The 22,038-nt window shown below is 39.8% G+C and overlaps 1 protein-coding gene across 7 annotated transcripts in view; it reads left to right on the top strand.

Moving 5' to 3' along the window:
- The window catches only part of LOC123763872 (arginine-glutamic acid dipeptide repeats protein), a 114,893-nt gene that overhangs the window by 79,620 nt on the left and 13,235 nt on the right, over positions 1–22,038 (top strand). For 5 of the 7 annotated variants that reach the window (XM_069329960.1, XM_069329959.1, XM_069329958.1 and 2 more), the window contains 2 exons: positions 4,284–4,714; positions 15,876–16,055. In XM_069329960.1, the coding sequence (XP_069186061.1) occupies positions 4,284–4,714; positions 15,876–16,055 (611 nt within the window). The remainder of the gene's footprint in view (positions 1–4,283; positions 4,715–15,875; positions 16,056–22,038) is intronic. The other 2 variants (XM_069329962.1, XM_069329961.1) reach the window with 1 other exon arrangement.

The following is a 22,038-nucleotide window of genomic DNA, read 5'->3' as shown; positions in this document are numbered from 1 at the left end:
CAAAGGCCATACTGTATTTTGTTGGCATTGGCCTCTGCGGGTCGAGTCGGGGAGCTTCCGGCTCTCCTCCGGCGCAGGGATTTTTGCTCTTTTGGTAATGGTGGTAGGTTTGTATGTTTGCAGCCTTTCTCCGCCCTTCTGGCAAAGGTCGAGACGCCTGATTTCCGGAGGGGTCCTTGGGTTATTGATTCTTGGTTGGTTCGGCCGGGGGTGCGTCATGTGTTGTCCTGTTGCGGCTCTTCGCTGTTACCTGCGTGCCGTGGCTGGGGAGACGCTTTGGGTTGATCTGATTTCTTTCGTTCCCTGTTTTAGGGCTTAAGGTCTCCCAGGTCGTCTGCAGGTTTCTTAACACTATCGCGCTCCCAGCAGGCGGCCATGTAACTTTCCCCCTTGTGCGCCTGGCGTGTCGGGCAATCAAGTGCCAACACTGAAAAGTGTATACTCTTTTCAGTGTTGTGACCTTATTTATTAATGTACGTGTTTCATTTTAGTACCAATGTGTTCGCAATTGAATGTTCTAGAGGAACATATGTATAAAATGTCATTAAAGCCAGTGAGACTGGCACCAAATAAAAAACTAGGTCGCTCGTTAGCCGTGCACGCCAAACAGCGATGAAATGTTTTTACTCTTTTCAGGTTTATCACCTCCAGACTTGTCCTACATCGTCCATTTTGGTATCACTGTGATCGCAATAAAATTTCCTATACGAATATATGAATATCAAGTCCAAATCGTGTTCCCGCCCCACCCGCTATAACGTGGGAAGTCAGGGAAGTGTTACCTGTTACCGCATGACCAAGGCACAGCGGCTACACCACTACTGAAAAGTGTATACTCTTTTCAGTGTTGTGACCTTATTTTTTGATGTACGTGTTTCATTTTGGTATCAATGTGTTCGCAATAGAATGTTTTAGAGGAACATATGTATAAAATGTCACTAAAGCATGCGTGAGACCAGTACCAAATAAAAAAATGAGGTCGCTCGTTAGCCCGTGCGCGCCAAACAGTGCGGATATGGTTATCTTGAGGTTATCTTGAGAATGATTTAGGGGCTTTATAGTGTCCCCATGACCCGGTCCTCGACCTGGCCTCCACCCCCAGGAAGCAGCCTGTGACAGCTGACTAACTCCCAGGTATCTATTTACTGCTAGGTAACAGGAGCATCAAGGTGAAAGAAACTGTTTCTTTGAATGTAATGAAAGTTTCATTACATTCAACACTGGTTTTATCGACTGATGTATAAGCTCCAAAACCTGTTGGGCTTTGTCATATTCACATTTCGTAATGAAATGGAATTTATCTCCACCCCTTCATATCCTAATGTATTTCATATGCTCACTATCCTGACACTGAAAAAATAATTTATAATTGGGTACTTAGTTTCCATCTGTATCTCTTGTTTGTGTACTACCATTATCCTTTTTTGCCTTGTCCATTCCCTGAATATTTTGTAAATGGTGGTCATGTCTACCCTGTTCTCTCTTCTATTGGTGGCAAGTGAAATTTACAATGTTATCATAATGGATACAAATTTCCCAAAGTAGTTGCTTGTTTTGGAGCCTTTTAACTTACTTGTAAGTCTTGTGCTTGGTTCTGTGGTGGTCTCTCATCCCCCAGGCTCTCCCTTTGCCTCTTTGGGTGAGCCAGATTCTGTTCCTGGCCCCCAGTATGTGCCTGTGGTTTATAGAGTCCTGGTGTTAGCCCCAAGGTGTGGTTGCTTCCAGGTTGTAGCATTTGGGATCTACTGAAGGGTCCTCCCAGAAAGAAACATTTCATTACGTTCAGAGCATTATTTTCATATATTTTTCCCACCGTGTGATGCATCGGGTTGAAACATTCAGCACTAATGTATGGTTGTGCTAAGAATGCCTCTTATTACATAATTTATTCTTATTAGGTCATATAGATCCCTAGTGGCTGATTTTAAAATTATTTCAATGTCATTGAGGAAGTGCAGTACCACGAAAACAAGTATAGTACTGTATGTATATTTTTATCCTGTTAACCATAACAGTTGTAAAGCAGCATATTCTTCATAATTGCAGTTGATCATTGATAATTTACAATGCTTATGTTCAGCCTTTTGCCAAACTGTGACCAGATATAAAATAATACAGATAGACTATACATGGTTGCCAAATTTTTATTTTGCCAGTTTATGCACTATAATCTGATCTGTCTCCCTCTCTAATCCCATTCCATAATTCTTTCTGTCATCAGTGCTTTCCGTCTTTTTCTCTCTCTCCCTCAGTCTGCCTGACAATCATGGAAGACAGTCACCTCATCCTTCTCCTGTTTTATCATTGTCATTTTCTATTAGAACTTTAATAGATTCATTAAGCATGATGTACCTTTGCTGAGCTCATGTGGGGTGTTTAGAGACAGCAGGATTTGTCTAAATGCTGTGTCTTCTGGTTAGTCTCCAGTGCCTTGCAGGGTCTGATTGTTAGTGTTAGTCAGATCTACAATTTCCTGACTAATAGAACCCAATGTGTAATAGTGAACAAAATAAAATCCAGACCATCAACTGTGAAGAGCTCAGTCCCCCAGGGTACTGTGCTTGCTCCAGTACTTTTTCTCATCCTCATGTCGGACATAGACAAGGACACTATAGCACTATCATCCTTTGCAGATGACACTAGGCTTTTTATGAGAGTAGACAACAGTGTGTGCATGGCAAACCTCCAATCAGATGTGAATCAGGCCTTTCAATGGGCTACAGGAAATAATATGGTATTTAATAAAGATAAGTTCCAGCTCTTGCACTACAGAAAAAATGAAAATATAAAAGCAGAAACCACGTACAAAACGCAGTTAAATCATATCATAGAACGAAAAGGCAATGTAAAGGATTTGGGTGTACTCATGTTGGAAGACCTTACCTTTAAAGAACACAGTAAAGTAGCCATCACAACTGCAAGAAAAATGACAGGTTGGATAACAAGAAGTTTTCAAACTAGAGATGCTATACCAATGATGATAATCTTCAAGATGCTAGTGCTCTCTAGAGTGGAATACTGCTGCACAATGACAGCCCCTTTTCAAGCTAGAGAAATTGCTGATCTGGAGTGCGTGTAGAGACCCTTTACTGCTAGAATCCACTCGGTAAAACATCTAAACTATTGGGATCAACTGAAAGGCCTAAATCTGTATTCTCTTGTGCGCAGGTGGGAGAGATACATAATAATTTACACATGGAAAATAGTAGAGGGGCTGGTCCCAAACCTGCACACAGAAATAACATCACATGAGACCAGGAGGCATGGCAGGATGTGCAGAATATCCCCGTTGAAAAGCAGAGGGCAATAGGTACTCTGAGAGAGAATATCAATATTAGAGGCCCGAGACTGTTCAACACGCTTCCACTACACATAAGGGCATAACTGGCCAACCCTTCACAGTGTTTAAGAGAAAACCTGACAAGCACCTCCAAAGGATACCTGATTATCCAGGCTATGACTCATATGTCAGGCTGCGAGCAGCCGCATCCAACAGCCTGGTCGACCAGTCCAGCAACCTGGATGCCTGGTCGACGATTGGGCCGAGGGTATGCTAAGCCCCGAAAACACCAAGATAACCATGGTAGTGATACACATCTGCAGTTCAGTGGCTCCTGCCTTTTTTAGTTTTTTATATATAGGTTCAGCATTTGCTGTTGTCCATACCTGTGAAGTGTGCTGCAAGTGATCGACTCAAAACTCTGGCTGCCTCTTTCAATATCTATGGTGAGATTTCATCAGATCTCATAGCCTCTACCTTGTCCAGTGCCTCCGGTTGTTTCTTCACCTTCTCTCTCATCACATATTGTCTCAGTCTTTCACTTGCTAAATTCTGCTTCTCCATTTCCACTAGGAATTCTGGTTCATATATAAACACTTATGGAATCTCTTAGTACTTCAGAGACCTCTGTCATTTTGTGTATCTCCTCTCGCTCTTTTTTTTTTTTTTTTTTTTTTTTTTTTTTTTTTTTTTTGTCTGATTACTGTACTTGTTCATTCATGGATATTTTACTGTTTCTGTGGCTTTGTAGAAGTTTAGGTTGGTCTCTTACCTTCAGTGCTCTCATTTTCATGGGTCTTCTCTCCTCTTCTTTTAATTCTTATACTGTACCCACTTCTCTCTCTTAGCTATGCTTCTCTTCTGTCCTGTTCTCTATATTTTTTCAGCTACTCGTACTCTTCATTTTGCTTCTAAGCACACTATTAAACTAGAGACTAATTTTGTACTATGTTCATTCCTATGTAATAAGACTAATATTAACATTATATAAATCCTCTTACAGTGAATATGCACGCTCCCCTGCTGGGCTATCTCCTGGCGGTGGACGGCCACCTGGCTTAGGTTTGCCTCCAGGACTAACTGGCGGACCACCACCTGGTCTGGATCTATTTAACTTTGGCAGCATAGCGGCACTTTATCCAGCAGGATCTCAAGAGAGGTTAGAGTTAGAAGCCAGGGAGCGTGAACTTCGGGAGTTGAGGGATCGAGAGCTGTCGGATCGTATCAAGCAGGAAATGATGAAGCGTCCGTTGAACCCAGCTGATGCTGCATATCCTCATGGTCTTTCTCCACATTGGTTGAGTGGTGGGCGCTTTCCGGGTATTCCACCACCTGTATCTTTGGCTTCAGGATTCCCCCACAGCCATTTGTATGCAAGCCCGTCAGTCTCCCAAGCCATCATTGCCAATGAACGGGATAGACTAGAACGCCTGGGTAAGTACTATATGTCTTGGTTGTGGTTTTATATTAAGTTATGAGGTTGCACACCTAATATAGTCTTCAGTGTGCCAGTTCATGGTATTAAGAAATTGTGAGTTAAGTAGTCTTTATGGAATGCTTATTGGTAATATCTTTCATATGTTATTCACTTTGGTTTGACAGATTTGTTATTCATTTCATTATAATTATTTCTCGTACAAGTAATAGTCAGCTTGGATGAGAAATTTATATTGCAGGAATTGTCTAGGATAGCAAACATGTCTGCCAATTAATCCATGAAAGTTCTACCATGGTCCTTTTCAATTTTCTCAGTCCCAGTAATGTTCTTTTTGCTGCTTTTGCCACAGGACCCAGTTGTGCTTATATTTGTGTCCTTTCCAGATACAGTACTAACTATCTTTGATTGTTTTCCAGTGTTCATTTTTCAGTTAGTCATTCATACTACTAGTTTATTTCAATACAATTTCAATTTTTTTAATTTATTTCTACATTCTGTTTCTTGATATCTGAACTAGATTTCAAGATTTTTTTACATTAATGTGTTTGAGTTGAATTCTAGGATATTAATTAAGCTCTGTAAAATGTGGCCACTTAAATGTCCAGTGGACATCGTGGAAAGTTAAAAATCTAAATCAATATTTGCATTCTTTGCCTGGTTGCACATTGTTCATAGGTTCATGATGCATTAAGGTATTCATTAACACTTTGCCTGACTAAAAGCGCATCATGCGTCTGTATGTGAATAAACTCTCTTAGTGTGTGCGAGGTCGCACAGTGCGTTCAAAATGAAAATATTTGTTAAAATTCCATTTATTGTTCGATTATTATAGTACTAGTTCTAAAATGCTCGCCTTTCAATTACGAACAATTTGATATCAAAATTAACTACGTAGCACAAGCATTGAGGTGGGAAGACTGGAAAGCGAATAAATATTTGAGTGCGGGTGGGTGCGCACTCATGGGTTAAACTCTGCCAAACTTCGGATGTGCTGTGGGTGGTGCGCCGGGCCAGTTAATCGTATATGCATACTGTATATCCATTTAGAGCATTCTGTTGGCAAACAATTTAATACCAAAATGAACAAAGTAGCATGAAAATTGAGGTAAAAACACATGAAAAAAAAGAGTATAAACATTTGAGTGTGGGTTTGCACTCATGGGTAACACTCAGTCGATTTTCGGGTTTGATGCAGGTGGTGCGCCAAGTTTTTTGACCTTGAATGCATTTAGAGAATTCGATTGTGAATAATTTGATACCACAATGAACGACATAGCAAGCAAATTGAGGTCGGAAAAGAGAAAATGAGTACTGTATTAACATTTTAGTGCGAGTGCGCTGCTCACGGGAACCGCTCGGTCGACCTTGTGGGTGTGCTGGGGAAAGCGTGCCGGGCCAGGCAAAGTGTTAACCCTTTCGCTGTGATGAGCTGGAATGCGTACGTTGCAAAAAAAGTTGTCCAGTGTGATTGGCATATTTTAAAAAATGCATCGAATCAATAATTTCTATTTTGTAATATACGTTTAGATATCTTGTCTTCAGATCAAGATTTTGGGCCTCCTTAGCTGCAATCATTTGACATCAATAGAGGAAAGTGTTGCCAATATGGTAGAGCTAAATCTGTTGGATATAATTGATTTCTGTTTGAGACTTGGTAACTATTCAGTAATGTAGTGGTTAATGGTAAATATAAAAAGAGTTTTTCTGTGGGGAGCTCCTTCGGCTCCTTTGAGCTATCGGGCTAATATGTGATATAATAGTCTAGGGCATTAGTCGATGGAGTTGAGCCTGCCAGGGACCACAAGCCAGAACCTGCCCCCCCCCCCCCCTCAAAGAAGCACAGGGAGCATTGGCCTCTGGAAACCCCCTCCCCCTGTAGTTGTGGGTATTCCTTATCTACCATCGACCTGGGTTAGGCACCCAGAAAGATAGGCATAACAAAACACATCCCCACTTGGTAAGAAAATTGCAACCGAAGACCGAACAGGGAGGCAGAACTCCCCCAATTCTCAAGGAAGTAAGCAAACATCATACACTGCTCTTTGTCCAGGCAGCCCCCCTCCTCCCTAGAAGGGGGGAGCTCCAGATCCACCATGCCGTCTACTCAACCCCAGTTCGTTGGCTAATGCGATCTGGGGCGGTTGTCAACTCTGGCCTCGATTTTATGCAGTGGCCCTCGCAGTGTTTTGCTGTAGTGGTTTTTCCTGCTGTGTTGTGGTAGTGGTGGCCAGGTGTAACAGCAGTGTACTGGGGCTGCAGTAATAAATAACTTTCATTATTTCTTGTCCCTTTGTTGGTTTTTCTGTGGGGAGCCCCTACGGTTCCTTGGAGCTTATCAGGCTAATGTATGTTATATTAGACCGGGACATTAGCTATGGAGTTCAGACCTACCAGGGACCAGCGCCAGAACCTGGCCCCTTCAGAGAGGTTTCAGGGAGCAATGGCCCTGGAAAACCCCCTTGTGGTTGGGGGTTTTCCTTATCTGCCATCGACCGGGGATAGGCACCCAGAAAGGTAGGCATAATAAAACAAACCCCACATGGTAAGAAACTAAAACAAAAAACTGAACAGAGAGGTAGAAACTCTCTACAATACCAAGGAAACAAGCAAACGTCACACTTTACTGCCGAGCCGATTGTCCGCACAGCCTTCCCCGCCCCGAGAGGGGAAGGGGGGGCCCCCGGACCTCACCTGCACCAGCTGCCTAGCGTCAGTTCTTAAGCTAATGTCAACCGGGACAGAGACACTTCTCTGGCCTCAGTTTCCTTGGCGGTGTTTGCCTTGTGTGGCGTTCACTGCTGTGTGTTGTGTTGTGCAGTGGCCAGGTGTTCCTGATCAGTACCGGGGCTGCATGCGCTTAGGGGCTTCTTTCCCTAAGCGCCCTGTGAGTACTGCCCCTGCGTGAAAGGGTTATCTTCCCTGGGGCGTTCGGGAACCATTCCTGTAGAGGCTCTTGCTGCTCGGCTTTTGCCTCACTCTTGAGGCCAGCTGGGACTTGGGGCCCTTGTTTGGCCTTGGATAGGGACTGAAGTTGTACTGGTTAGGGTGTCAAGGTGTTGCACGGCCTGCCACCTATGCGGCAACCGGTTCCTGTTGCCTCTGGGGACGGTGTACTTTTGCAGGAATTTTGTTTGTTTTTATTTTACTTTGCCTGGTGGGGGTCTGCCTAGTGTGGCTATAGTTCCACTGGTAGTGTTTGGTGGCCCTCTGCTAGGCATCTGTGATTGTACACGTCGCAAGGGTTTTCAGTGTTGCATCTACCCCTTGTTAGCTTGGGTGTTAACGAGTTAGCAACTCATTGCCCGGGCTTCCTGTAGCAGTCAGTCTACGGGCCCTGGAAAACCCTGTCGGGGCTCGGTAGACCATTGGATGTGTCTTCCGGGTTCCATCCCGTCTTGTGCGGGTTCGTTGTTTGCTGTGCCCTTGTCTCAGGGGTGACTGTCGCCACTTTTACCTCCGTCATGCTGCCTGTTGGGTCTCTGACACCTTGACCTGGAGTCTTGCGAGTTGTTTTCTCTGCTTGTTCTCCGGAGCTCTCCTGATATCCTTACTGTTCAGAGTACAGGCGGCATCTGCGTTGCAAGCTAGGTTTAGGTTGCTGCAACACTCTAGGTTGGTTTTCCACCTAGATTTCCTGGAGCCGCCCCGTTTCATTCCTCTGTTCACAGATTGGCCGGATCGTCGCCGACTCGTTTTGTTGGCTGTGCCGGACGTATGGACTCCTGGACATGGACATCTTCACATCGGCGTTATCTCGCCATCTCCCATTCTATGTGGTGCCCTTATCCGCCTGCGAGGCGTTCGTGGTGGATGCCTTTCGGCAGGTTTGGTCGTGGTGAAGTTACCTGTTCCTTTTCTCCTGGTTCATCTTCGGGTTCTGGCTCAGTTGGAGTCCTTCCCAAGGAGAGTAGCCCCTGTGGTTCCTTGGTGGCCAGCCCAGTTTTATTTTCAGACTGCTCGATAGGCGTCCGAACCCACGGCGTTTCCCGCGGCTCCGTGTCTCGGCAGGACGGACCGGTCCTGTACCTGTACGTGAATTGTTCGGCTTTCTCCTCGACTCTTCTTGTCTGGTCTTTTGACGCGGGTGTATCACCATCTCTATGGTGATCAGGTGGGTTCATTGATGGTGTCCCACTTGCGAGCTTCGTCGTGGCGACAGTATGACGTTCCTGGCGAGTCTATTCGCCATCAGCGCAGGCTGGCTGCCTGCACTGATGCTAGGCAGCCAGTGCAGTGAGGTCCAGGGCCCCCCTCCCCCTCTCAGGGGAAGGAGGGCTGCGCGGACAATCGGCGCAGCAGTAAAGTGTGATGTTTGCTTGTTTCCTTGGTATTTTAGGGAGTTTCTACTTCTCTGTTCGTTTTTTTGTTTTAGCTTCTTACCATGTGGGGTTTGTTTTGTTATGCCTACCTTTCTGGGTGCCTATCCCCGGTCGATGGCAGATAAGGAAAACCCCCAACCACAAGGGGGTTTTCCAGGGCCATTGCTCCCCGTACCAATATTGGCTAATATTAGTCCAATAGCTTCTGAGAGCCGACGGAGCTTCCCCACAGAAAAGTTGACTTTTGGAGGTCTCCAGGACATAACTCTATTTTTGCAATATACTGCTCCAATTAGTTTGATTTGCAAACTTTTGATTTACACAGCTTTTTCAGGAGCATAACTCACTTCAGAATGATTGTTACTTGAATGGGCATAAATAGATTGCTTAGATTGATAGACAATATCGCTCCCTACATCCCCTTCCTCAAGCAGGTGACTACTGTATAGTAATTTTATTTTCCACTACCACATCACCACACCTACCTCTACATAACACCACCATTAATATCACCACATAACTCCAAGTACCAATAATATGACACCTCTACCACCATGTAGCACCACCAATCACATGCAACCACAAACATATGGGCTTGAATTCAATCCAGTTAAGTGTAAGGAAAGGAAGACAGGAGATTTGTTGGTAACTACACCATAAAGAAAAGGCATTAGCAAGAAGCAATAAGGTTTAAAGACATTATAGTGAATATAATCCAAACACTTAACAGCAGAAGCCCATGTGAAGAAAATAAGCAACATGTAGAAAGTTTGTGAACACAAGAATCTAAACAAGGAGGCCATCAAGAACATACATACTGCCTCTGTGAAACCATTTCTGGACCACCACCATGGAAACTGCACCTCATTTAGTTCAAAAGAAAACTCAATAAAGTTAACTGGTTTGCAACTAGATTAGTACTGTACTAGAATTGAGAGGGGTCAGTTGAAAAGACAAGTTAAGGTAATTCAACTTCACAACCTTAGAAAGAAGCTAGGACAAGGGAACAACAATGGAAGCTGCATACACAATTAAGTTGTAGAAATGCAAGGAAATTTTTGTATCATGTTCAGGTGGTCAAGTGGAATGAATTGAAGGAAAAATTTGATTAAGCCATTTTTAACCACAAAATTAAAAAAAAAATTGCAGAAACGTAAACATCTAGAGGTAATTGTAATTAGCATGCCAGGTATAAATGGCTATGGGTTGGGACATCTCACTCTTATGTAGTCATTGATAGGTAAGCGCTGATAATTAAGGATACTTCTGGATTCTGCACAGTTCCTGCATTGTGCTTCCTCCAAAGTATCCACAATTTCTTTAAAGTACCGTACTGCATGTACATTAATTTATTATACACAAAAGTTGTTTTTCCCAGGAATATAACCCTTGCATAGATCAGAGGTTGACAGTATGTTAAATTATTTCATGAGTACAATTCTTTACTGCATTTTATTTATTAAACAGGACAAAAACATGTTATATACTTTGTGCTGGTATTTGTTACTTTTAGTGATTATATTGACATTACTGAGTTACTACAAAATTATTTGTTGCCAAATGAGAAGATTAAATAGTGTGATCATTTCTTATATCCAAGTGCTATATTGAGCCATCTGCACAAAGCTAAGTCTCTGCTCCTCAATTAAACACACACAGTCCACTTCCAGGGCTCAGAGGAGACATAACCCCCCAGGCATTTCTTACAACCAATGTCCTAGCCACATTTTTTTGCTCTTGTTCTCCCCCTCTCTTCTCACAGCAGCTACAGCTTAACTTGTCTTAAGTTTCATGGGCTTCTCTCTGTGATTTCCATGTACAATCTCACACAGTACTGTACTAATTTTTTTTCTTATTCTACTCTCCGTCTTATCTCCCAGACCTCCCTTTCATAAAATACCATGTGACAAATCTGTCGTCACATGATTACAATGTAGACAGTATTGTCTTCATGCTTACCACGTAAGGCACACAAATAGCCCCGTTTGGGCTCTTGATTACTGTTCTGTCCTAATAATTCTGTACTTTCAATACATTCTATAAACATTCGTAAAATCATAGGCAATACTGTATTTATAAAATAAGAGGAATTTGACATCACCACCACTTAATGTATACAACAACATTGGAGCTTTGAGGAGGTAGAGATTCCAGATGTAACCAACCAGCAGGACTTCATACTAGGTATGATAATAGTGAGGACCATGAAGAAAGTTGTAGCGTTTACAATCCTCCATTATGTACAGGAAGGTCAAGGGTAATGCCCTTCCATGAAATGATAGGGTAATGAATAATATGATAAACACAATGAAACATGCCGGAAATAATGGAAAAGGTGGCCACAGTGGCAAGGAGAGCCAAAGCAATGATCGTGATATTTGGGGATTTTAACCCTAAGGAAATAGACTCCTCAACAATGAATCATTAATGTGGAGATAAAGCATTGATTGCAAGATTTTTGGACACAAGACACACTTTCTGCAGCAGCACATAAAGGAGCCAACAAAAGAGGGGACCTACCAGCTACTTTAGATCTGGTTTTTGCCCAAAATGAAGATGATGTAGAAAACTTAAAATATGAGGTGCTACTAGAAGTCAATGACCACTGCATTATTGTATTTGATTACATTGTAGAACTGAAAGTGTGTCAGGAACAGATTAAAGAGCATGAGAGGATACTGAAGAGGGGGACTAGAGAAAGGTTAGGGCTTGTATACAGGAGGTTCACTGAGGGAATGAAGTGGAAGGAAATTCAGCAAATGAGATGATGGATCTTGTAACACAGAAATGCAAAGAAGCAGCAGGATAGTTCTTACCTCTCAGGAGTGAAGTGGACAAAAGGAAAAACAGCAGATCCATAGTTCAATAGACAGTGTAAGGAGGAAAAGGAGAAGAAAAAAAAAGCAATGAAAAGTATAGGGACACGAGTACAGAGGCAACTAGGCAGGCACTTTTTAATACTTATAGTGGTCCAACTTCTTGGTGCATTCATGACTAATCATTCTGGGCTCTCCGTGCCACTCGGAGATGCGTAAAATGTTTACAATCAATTTGTTTTCAAAGTTATTTGATGGGTTATAACTATAAATTTGTTCTGTGTTCACAAATTCTCTAGAGAATACGTGCAAAAACAAAAGTGTTTAAAATCGATTATGCATGAGTGATGAATATATGAATGTTTATGAATAGCAATTTGATGTGTTTTAACGTCATTGGAATGCAAAAGTGTTAATTAATAGGACCAGAAGTGAGTACACTAGAATTAGAGCAGACAAGCAGCAGTTTGAAAATATAACAAAAGCAAAGAGCATAGCCATATATAGAGGAAAACAATGGTACAAGACATGTGATCAGACTGCAAGGAGAGGAAGGAACACTTTTTGGAGAATGATGCAAAAGTGTGTGAGGAATTCAACAAGAGGTTCCAGAAGGTCAGCTAACCTGAACCAGATTGGTGTCCACGGCGAGGTAACAGCAGATGGCCAGAAACAACACTTGACAGAATTGATGTTAACATGAGAGAGGTAAAAAGATTCCTGGAGTAACTGGAATTTGTAAAAGCAGTACTACCAGACCAGATATCACCATGGTTACTGAAGGAAGCTGCAGGAATCTTGTGTTACCCATTAACTATAGTGGAAATATTACACTAGTGATGGGACAGCTGCTAGAAATCTCGAAAATGGCAAATATAGTTCCAATATTCAAGAAACAAGACAGACATGAAGCACTTAACTATCGACCAGTGTCATTAATATGCATTCAATTCAAAATGCTTGAAATATTCACCAGGAAAAGAACTGTAGAAGATTTTGGGGGAGTGAATTTTATAATTGAAATGAGACAGGAGAAGGAAGGGTGAGTAGACTGCATCTTCCTAGATTGCCAGAAAACATTTAATATACTGTAGACAAGCAGGAATAATAATGAATGCACTGGACTGGGTATGAGAATATCTGATGGATAAGAAAAAAAAAGGGTCACAGTCATAGAGGCATAAGTCAGGCTGGGGAGGAGTGGAAAGGGGTGTTCCACAAGGCTCTGTCCTAGGACCATTGCTCTTTCTAATTTATGTACATGACCTCCCAGAGGCATGAAGCTCGTACATGTCGATTATTTGCAGATGATGCAAAGTTAATGAGGAGAATAAGAACTGACGAAGAAAGTAGGGTACTGTAAGAAGACAATAACAAATTTCAGAAGTGAGTAGATAAATGGTTTCTGGAATTCAATCCCAGTAAGTGTAAAATAAGGAAATTGGTTAAAGGAGATTTGAGACCTGTATTTAACTATACCATAAGGTGAAAGCTATTACAGGAAACATTAAGAGAAAAAGACCTGGGAGCAGACATAATTCCAACACTAACACCAGAATCTCATGTGAACAGGATAACATTGGCAGCATGTGGGACAAACATGAGGTCATCATTTAAGAACCTAAACAAGGAGGCTTTCAAATCCATACACACTGCCTATATGAGACCATTACTTGAGCATGAAGCTCCAGCATGGACCCCACACCTCGTGAAGCACTAAAAGAAACTTGAGAAAGTTCAGAGGTTTGGACCTAGATTAGTACCGTACCAGAATTGAGAGGGGCTTGGCTATGAGGGCAGGTTAAGAACCAAGCCCTCACATTCTTAATTAAGAGAGAGAAGATAAAGAGGGGATATGATCACAGCATACAAGATCCTGAGGGGAGGTGACAAAATGAACAAATAAAGCCTATTGAAATTAAAAGGAGATAGGACTAGTAGACATCTGTGGAAGCTGACCAAAGGACAAGTGGACATTTGTGAAAGCTGGACACATCTTAGATGTGTAAGGAAGTTCTCGTTCCCCGTATGAGTGGTCGGCAAGTGGAATGTACTAAAGGCAGAGGTTGCTGAAGCTAATTCCATCCACAACGTTAAGAAAACAAAAAGGATTAAAACATTAATGTTGAGAGAGGTGATTAGCGCACCAAGTATAAACAGCTAGTAGGCAGGGGCTTAAAAAGACTAGATATACCACTCCATTGTAGTCACTGATAAATAAGCACCATGACTATATAGCACACCACGTTGTTCCATATACCACCATACACAACCACTTGTCCGAGCACCACTACTATGTACCAACACACACTTCAACATACTACAACTACATATCACAACATACCACCAACACACACCACATAGTACCACCAAAACATGCTAGATACCATCACCGCCTGCCTCTATTTCGTAAACTAGTCAGTGCTTGTTAAACAAACTGAACTCCTTAAACAGTATTCCTGTGTACATATTACACCATGTTAGTTGTATCCTAAAATATGCCTGCCCAAGGAAACCTTCCCTGATTGCCCGCATGTGATTGAGACTTGTTAGTTATCATTGCGTTTAAAGTATATTTTATTTTTTAGCTACAACCCGTAGAAAGTAAAAATGTTCACCAATTACTGCAGCTTTTTTTTTTTTTAAGCAAATTAACAGTAATGTATTTAATTATTTTTTCCCAAACATTTTAAGTAGAAAACTGGTAAACTTCTGTATTAACTTAAATAATATCAGTAAAGTCAAGTCCTGTACCAGGTTCTAAGACAGAGGTAGTTTCTTACAAACAGTATATTTTTGAATGAGTAGCACTCAAAAATATTTCCTTATTAAATTTGCCCATTCAGTGAACTTGAATACCAAGAGGAAGAAATACAGTAGTGAAGATCTTGTGTAAATTGTGTTAGTGTACAGAATCTTGTAATTGAGGTCATTTAATTTTTATATCCCACAGTTTTACCAGTCTTCAAAATTGGTGTCTAAAAACTGAAAAAAAGTTTGTCATACATTTTTCTTACAGGTTGCATAACTAGTGGTAATTAATGTACATTAAAAGTTTTGGTAATAGAGTAGTAGTTATAATAATTCGGTAGTTAATATTGAATGATTGTTTTCCCTGACTATGAATTCATGTGTAAAATACATTGATAGCTTAAGAATGAATGTATGGATTCATTAGAATGAAACAATTAGTAGTGAAATGTGATGAAAGCATTATTTAATTCAGGAAACCAGAATAATCAGGGAAAATATTCCATCTGCCACACTCATAAAGTTCAGAATAGGTAATAATTATCACATTAAAACTCTACTTACTTTAGTTAATGGTTGGGTTATTGTATGTTACTTATAACTTTGACAATACAGTACAGTATCTATACAATATATTATTTAAATTAATAAATGCAATAAAAGACAAACATAGATTGAGTGAACATCTTATCATAATCTTATTTTCTTGTATTTAGCAACATCAACCGAGTTAAAAGATCTATTCTTTTCCTCAACTCTGACTTCACGTTTTGCCTTTCGAGCTGCCTTCTTAAGTATAATAGTTCCATAGTTAAGCTGCAGATGCAACTTAGTTTCTTGAGTTTGGAGTGTTTTATATAAACGTTTTTCCCATTCTGTTCCTCCTGCATGTTTCTACAGGGTGGCTTTCTACACATATTTGGTATTCTTCTTACTAGTCATATCCTAATCAGGTCTTTTCATATTACAGCTCAATTTCATCTTTATCCCATTGCTATTTTAACTTTTTGTTTGTTTTCATATCACTGCCATTCTCATAAGCAAGGCCAGCCTTGTAATTGCAGTAGAATACTTCATCTTAAAATATGTATTTTCTGTAACCTTCTGACACTGTATCTTTCCTTATATATCTCTGATATTTGTCGCTACCATTTTGTTACATCTAAACATTCATACACTACACACCAATCCTGGCATATCTGAGGTGATACAGTCATAGTTGGCCTAGTATTCCTGAACTGTAGGTAGTGATCATAGTATGTTGTGTGCAGGGCTACCAGCCACGACCCTGGGCCTGAGCGTAGCTGCTTCTTCTTCGGACAACCAACTGACTGTATCCACTGCGGAGAGGCTAGCCCTGGCTGACCACATGCACCGGATGCAGATGATCAACGAAGTTCATGCCCATACTCACTCCCATGCCCACACCCACCTCCACCTTCATCCTGGAGGTATGCAGACACACACATACATGCACAAGCCATACTGTAGATGGTCATTGTCTAGTCAGTCTCTTCCAAACTTGTTAATTAAATATCTTGTTGACAGTTCTTCTATCTTGTACATATTTCTTATGTGTCAGTCTTTATCTTCTGCAAACCTCTGCCATATTTACAACTGTTACCTTCATGAATGCTGATGTTCAACATAGATAGCACCATTATTAAGGCTTCACCAATCAAGACAAACTTTACAAACTGACAGCAATTTATGCTACATTGGTACTGTACCTCAGTGTTCTTGGTTTACTTTAAAGTTCTCACTTTTTAAGAAGACTTTTCTCTGGTATGAAAGTGGCCAAGCATGATGACGTTACTATGTTCAAATGAAAAGCACAGATCGGTACATAATTTAGAATGTTTACTATATAATTGGATAAAAGGAGTGTGCAGTGTAAAAACAGTGAAGCAGTTACTACAGCTTTTTAATAAATTTCTTTATAGACAAAGATAATACATTAAATTTGTTAACTCATTACTATTTTTCAGCTCGTTGCACTATAATATAAAAATCATTTACGCTATTTTCTATTAACATGTTTTTCATTATTTACATAGTTAGGATTTGAACCACTATCAGGTAATTTGCAGTAATACAATGTTATTGCTTTTTTCATTGCATGTTAATTAATTTGATCACATTAATGAAATTGCTATCAATGCTAAGAGAAGTTAGCAGTAGTACTTGATTGCATTGAAACCTTGATTGTACCATTTCAGTTAAGAGTGCAGGCAGTTAATGTCCAAGATCAGTGTCTCTTGAATGATAGGAATATGTACAGTTCTTTACTATAATTGTTAAAAATATGTGAAGGGTAAACAGTAATGCCGTCTAATATCAAATACAACACAGTTTGATAATCAGAGTTTTTAATAATGTTTGAAATGTGGTTCAGGTGGGTAATTAAAAAGAACAATATTAAAATTAGGATATTTTATACAGAAATTTGAAGCCAGTAAAGAACCTTTAGAGCCTCTTTATGATGGTTCAGCTTCTTAAAGGTGTCAGCTAGCTTGAAAAGCTGGATCCAAAAGGAGGATGAAAAGGTGAAAATCCAGACAAATTTGATAGATTTCTTAGACTTTCTCCTGAGACAATATAAATTTGACAAAGGTGTTGTAGTGTGACCACAACAGAGAAAGAACAGATGTACCATAGGGCTGAGTTGAAAACCCCAAGATGTAATAATCATTCCAGTGATGCTTGAAAACCATGATTTGTAGTGAAACTGCAATTAGCTCAAGTTTACGTATTAAAATATTACAGGATATTTTGAAGACCAAAATAATATAAGCAGTGACAGAAGAACTAGAAGAATGAAAATCTACAACATACTATAATTATAAAGATGTGATAAAGTGAATGGATGTTGTTAAACAAGATTAACAAATGTCATAGAAATTAACATAAACATAGATATGAAAGATGAAATCAGGAAAGATTCTATATACATTCCAAAACCTCTTCACTCCATGATTAAAATAAGAAAAGCCCTAATGGTATTTGGAAATAATGCATTTGTGTTCTGAATGAGGTTAACCCTTCAAAGAAAGTAGTTGATCCAGCCATATGCACAATTGATTTGATTTGATGTTGGGTTTAAGACCTATCTACTGCATATGGGCTTATGACCGTGACACTAGCTTATTTGACCAACCAACATGTATACTTCTTGTCCTGAATATAATCCAGGATTAATATATACACCAAGAAATGGGATCACTGTGTGTGTGTGTGTGTGTGTATATATTTATAATATATATGTGTGTAAATCACAAAAATGAACACGTGATGAAAAATGTGAGTGTCAGACCACGGAGGAAGAATTGAAACAGGAATTTCCTTAAGTACTTTCATATATTAATACATTTTCAGAAGGAATCGTGGTCTGGCACTGTCATATAAGGGTCATTCCATCTCAAATCATTAAAAAGTCACCTATGGCTCCCACTCGACCCTCTCCAAATGCCATGAAATTTTGTAGTAAGATAGCCCTAGACCCCAAATGACACTTTGCAAAATATTAGAGCTTGATCTGCTTTGGTTCTTAAATAACAGGTCCATATTCAATGGGCTCTCGTCCCGTTAATGCGTAAATACCACAAAAATGACCAACTTTGACCCATTAAATCACTTCTATTGCCTGTAAGAGTGTCAAATTTGACATACCAGGACAACTTTTGGTGTAGAATAATGTAGTAGTAGGCATCCATCAGTCTCAGGAGACTATGGAGTTGCTAACTAACTAACTAACGTAGACTAACGTAGTGTAATGGAAAAAGCAGTATGGGTGGCCATTCAGCTATCCATCCATGCTAAAATCACTGCCAAATTTTGACGCGAGAAATTTGGACCCCAATTTGGAGAACACTTGCTCATCAGCAAAAAGTCTTAACACCATGATCTTTTGCAACGATGTATAACAAGCATAATATTATGCAGTGATGCAATAGCAACTCTGTTGTATCCATATGTCCAGAGGTGGCCCACTTGAAAGTTGGCCAAAATAAATTTGTACAAAACTAGCCAACTTTCAAGGCAAAATATCTCAATATGCGTCATTCCTAATTTAGTTTTGAATGACATCATTGGATAGAGCAGATTTTTCTGTACAAGAGTAACTTTTATTTAGGTTGGAATCTGAATTCCTAGTTCAGCCAGAGGACTCTGAAAATGACATACCTTGGTGCGTTATCGAAAAAATTAAATTATGATTCGCCATCTTCTTTGTGCACTGATCATGACTTTTCTTTCCATTCCTTCCGGGACACATTCAACTAAATTCTTCACCCTCAAAAAACTGTACTACCCTTTCCTTCACTTCCTCTGGTCCCCAAATTGGGGTCCAAATTTCTCACAACAAAATTTGGCAATGATTTTAGCATGGATTGGTAGCTGAATGGCCACCTAAACTACTTTTTTTATTACACTGCTGTATTCTGCACCAAAAATTGGCCCTTTTTACGATATGTACACATTAACGGCATGAGAGCCCATTGAACATGGACCTATTATTTAAGAACCAAAGCAGATTGAGCTCTAATATTTTGCACAATTTCATTTGGGGTCTAGGGCTACTTTATTACAAAATTTCATTAGATTTAGAAAGGGTCGAGAGGGAGACTTTTTTTTATATTTTTTTTATATTATATTATATTTATATTTATATTATATATATATATATATATATATATATATATATATATATATATATATATATAATATATATATATATATATATATATATATATATATATATAATATATACTGTATATATATATATAATATATATATTATTTATTTATTTATTTATTTTCTTAATCAATTAATCACATAATCATCAAGAACTGCAAATGACCTCACCAGATTTGAACCTGTGTAGTTGAGGATTAACCCCAAACATACACAGTACTGTGACTACCGCACCATTGATCATGAGGGTTTCTGAGGCTTCCACTGAAGCCAAACCAGGGTTTCACAAAGCCAGAGTGCATAGGGAGATTGTGTGTAACTCTGGTTCGGCTTTAGTGGAAGTCTCGGGAACCCTCGTGGACTTGGTAGAATCCCAGGTTGCAACCCCTTTACCATGTCATGGCCTAGTTGTCTAAGGCCTTGGGAAATACCCAGAGCATAGGTTCGAATCCTCATCACTGTTATAATGGATTTTCTCATTGATACATTACGTTGGTGACATTTCTTTGTGTAATAACGTTATCGACATCCCATCACACACGTAAAAACCATGGTAAAAACATTTGAAATACAGAGGAAATATATTATGTGTGTGCAGTTACAACTTTGTGCAGAACCTTTTGGGCCAGGATGAACTCTGATAACTGGTTATGAGATTATTACACCTACCAAACCTGCTTATTAGTTTGTAATTGTGCTTGAAAATATATTTACTTATCAAGTGTGTCTACAGTGTTAATGGCAAAAATAGCATGTTTTATTGTTCTAAGCATAGGCCAAATTCCATATGTTAAAATATGGCATTTTTAAGGACATGAATATATTTGAGCATTTAAATGTTCCACACATTTTATTATATAAATTTCTTAACACTGTCTCACTCCATGCGGGCGCGCCACAGAAATGACGTCATGCGCCGTTCGGTGCGGGTGACACCAAAAAGTGTATACTTGTTCCAGTTTTCTCACCTTAATTCTTATGCTACTTCGTTCGTTTTGGTATCATTGTGTTCACAATAGAATTCCCTACAGGGGAAGTATGCATATAAGGTCCAAAAGCCCACCGTGACTTCCCTAAGCAAAGCCTAAAGTCGGCAGAGTTACCTGTGAACGCGCAAAATCAGTAAAATGTGTATACTGTACTCGTTTAAGTTTTCTCACCTTATTTCTCGTGCTACGTCATTCATTTTGGTATCATTGTGTTCACAATAGAATTCTCTACAGGGGTATATGCATATAAGGTCTAAAAGACCGGCGTGACTCCCCACAGCAAAGCCTAAAGTCGACCAAGTTATCTTTGAACGAGCACCAATTGGCACACCTGCAGGCTAATGTATATACTCGTTCCGTTTGATAACATAAATTTTCGTGCTACGTGTTTCATCTTGGTATCAAATTATTCGCAAAATAAAGGCGCGTATTTTAAAACTAGTCCCATAATAATAGAACAATAAGTGGAATTTTTTAACAAATATTTTAACTTTTGTATGCTCATCACCACAAACTTGTTTATATATTTCCAGTGTTCTGACACTGATTTTTGTGTTACGTTTTTCATTTTGGTATCAAATTGTTCGCAATATAAAGGTGCATATTTTAAAACTAGTTCCATAGTAATAGACCAATAAATGGAATTTTAGCAATTATTTTAAAATTTTGACCATAAAAATATTTATTATCTCTGACATTTATTATCTTTCTGACATCAATTTTCACGTCACATCTTTCATTTTGGTATCAAATTGTTCGCAATATAAAGGCGCGTATTTTAAAACTAGTCCCATAATAATAGAACAATAAATGGCATTTTAACACATATTTTAACTTACGGACACTTTTTGACGCTCGTCACCACAAAATTACTGTATTTATATCTTTCCAGTGTTCTGATATCAATTTCGTGTTACGTCTTTCATTTTGGTATCGAATTGTGCGCAATCTAAAGGCGCTCATTTTGAAGCCACTCCCAGATTGATGGGATAAAATTTTAATTTTTAACAAATACTTTAATGAGTGATGCAAGACGAAGGCAACCGAGATGACTCAAGAGAAAAATATATGACGACGGACGTCGGCAATGGAGTGAGATAGTGTTAAAATATTTGAGTATTAAAATGTTCCACTCATTTTATTATATAAATTTCTTAACACTTTCGCCCGGGCATGACGCAGCATGGCGTCATCCGTTTACTCTCAGTGATGCCGGGGATGACGCAGCATTGCAGTCATCCACTTTAAATAATCGCCAAAAATCAGGTTTTTATCCGATTTTTTGGGGACTGGTTTTAAAATGCGCGCCGATGTCTTCCCATTTTCCATGTTGCGCCTCGTGGCCCGCAGGCGGCTCGGCACACGCCGTCGGACCATTGTTTTCGCTCCACTGTTGTGACCAATGTCACCTCCCCTCGCATCTCAAACGTGTGAACATTTCCGCTATTTTCGGTGGCTATATTTCTTACTGCGGCTTTAGAAACTATCTACGCTTACTCCACGATGGATAGTGATCATGAACAAGGCCCTTCAAGGAAGAAATTTGGAAAAGAAAGGCTTGAAAAGGGCGGGAATTGGGAGTGTAGCTGGAAGGCATCTGAGCGCTCACTCGCGGCTAACGCGTGGCCCGTCTTCAACTCGTCGGTGGTTGGAGTGTGACCAGGTTTTTTATTTTATATGCAAATGTTCCTCTAGAGAATTCTATTGCAAACCCATCGAGACCAAAATGAAAGACCTAGGACGAAAATTGAGG

Source organism: Procambarus clarkii, chromosome 23 (genome assembly GCF_040958095.1).
Source record: "Procambarus clarkii isolate CNS0578487 chromosome 23, FALCON_Pclarkii_2.0, whole genome shotgun sequence".
Taxonomy (NCBI): Eukaryota; Metazoa; Arthropoda; class Malacostraca; order Decapoda; family Cambaridae; genus Procambarus; species Procambarus clarkii.
Note: the sequence above shows the minus strand (reverse complement) of the source record. Positions and strands in the feature narration are given on the sequence as shown.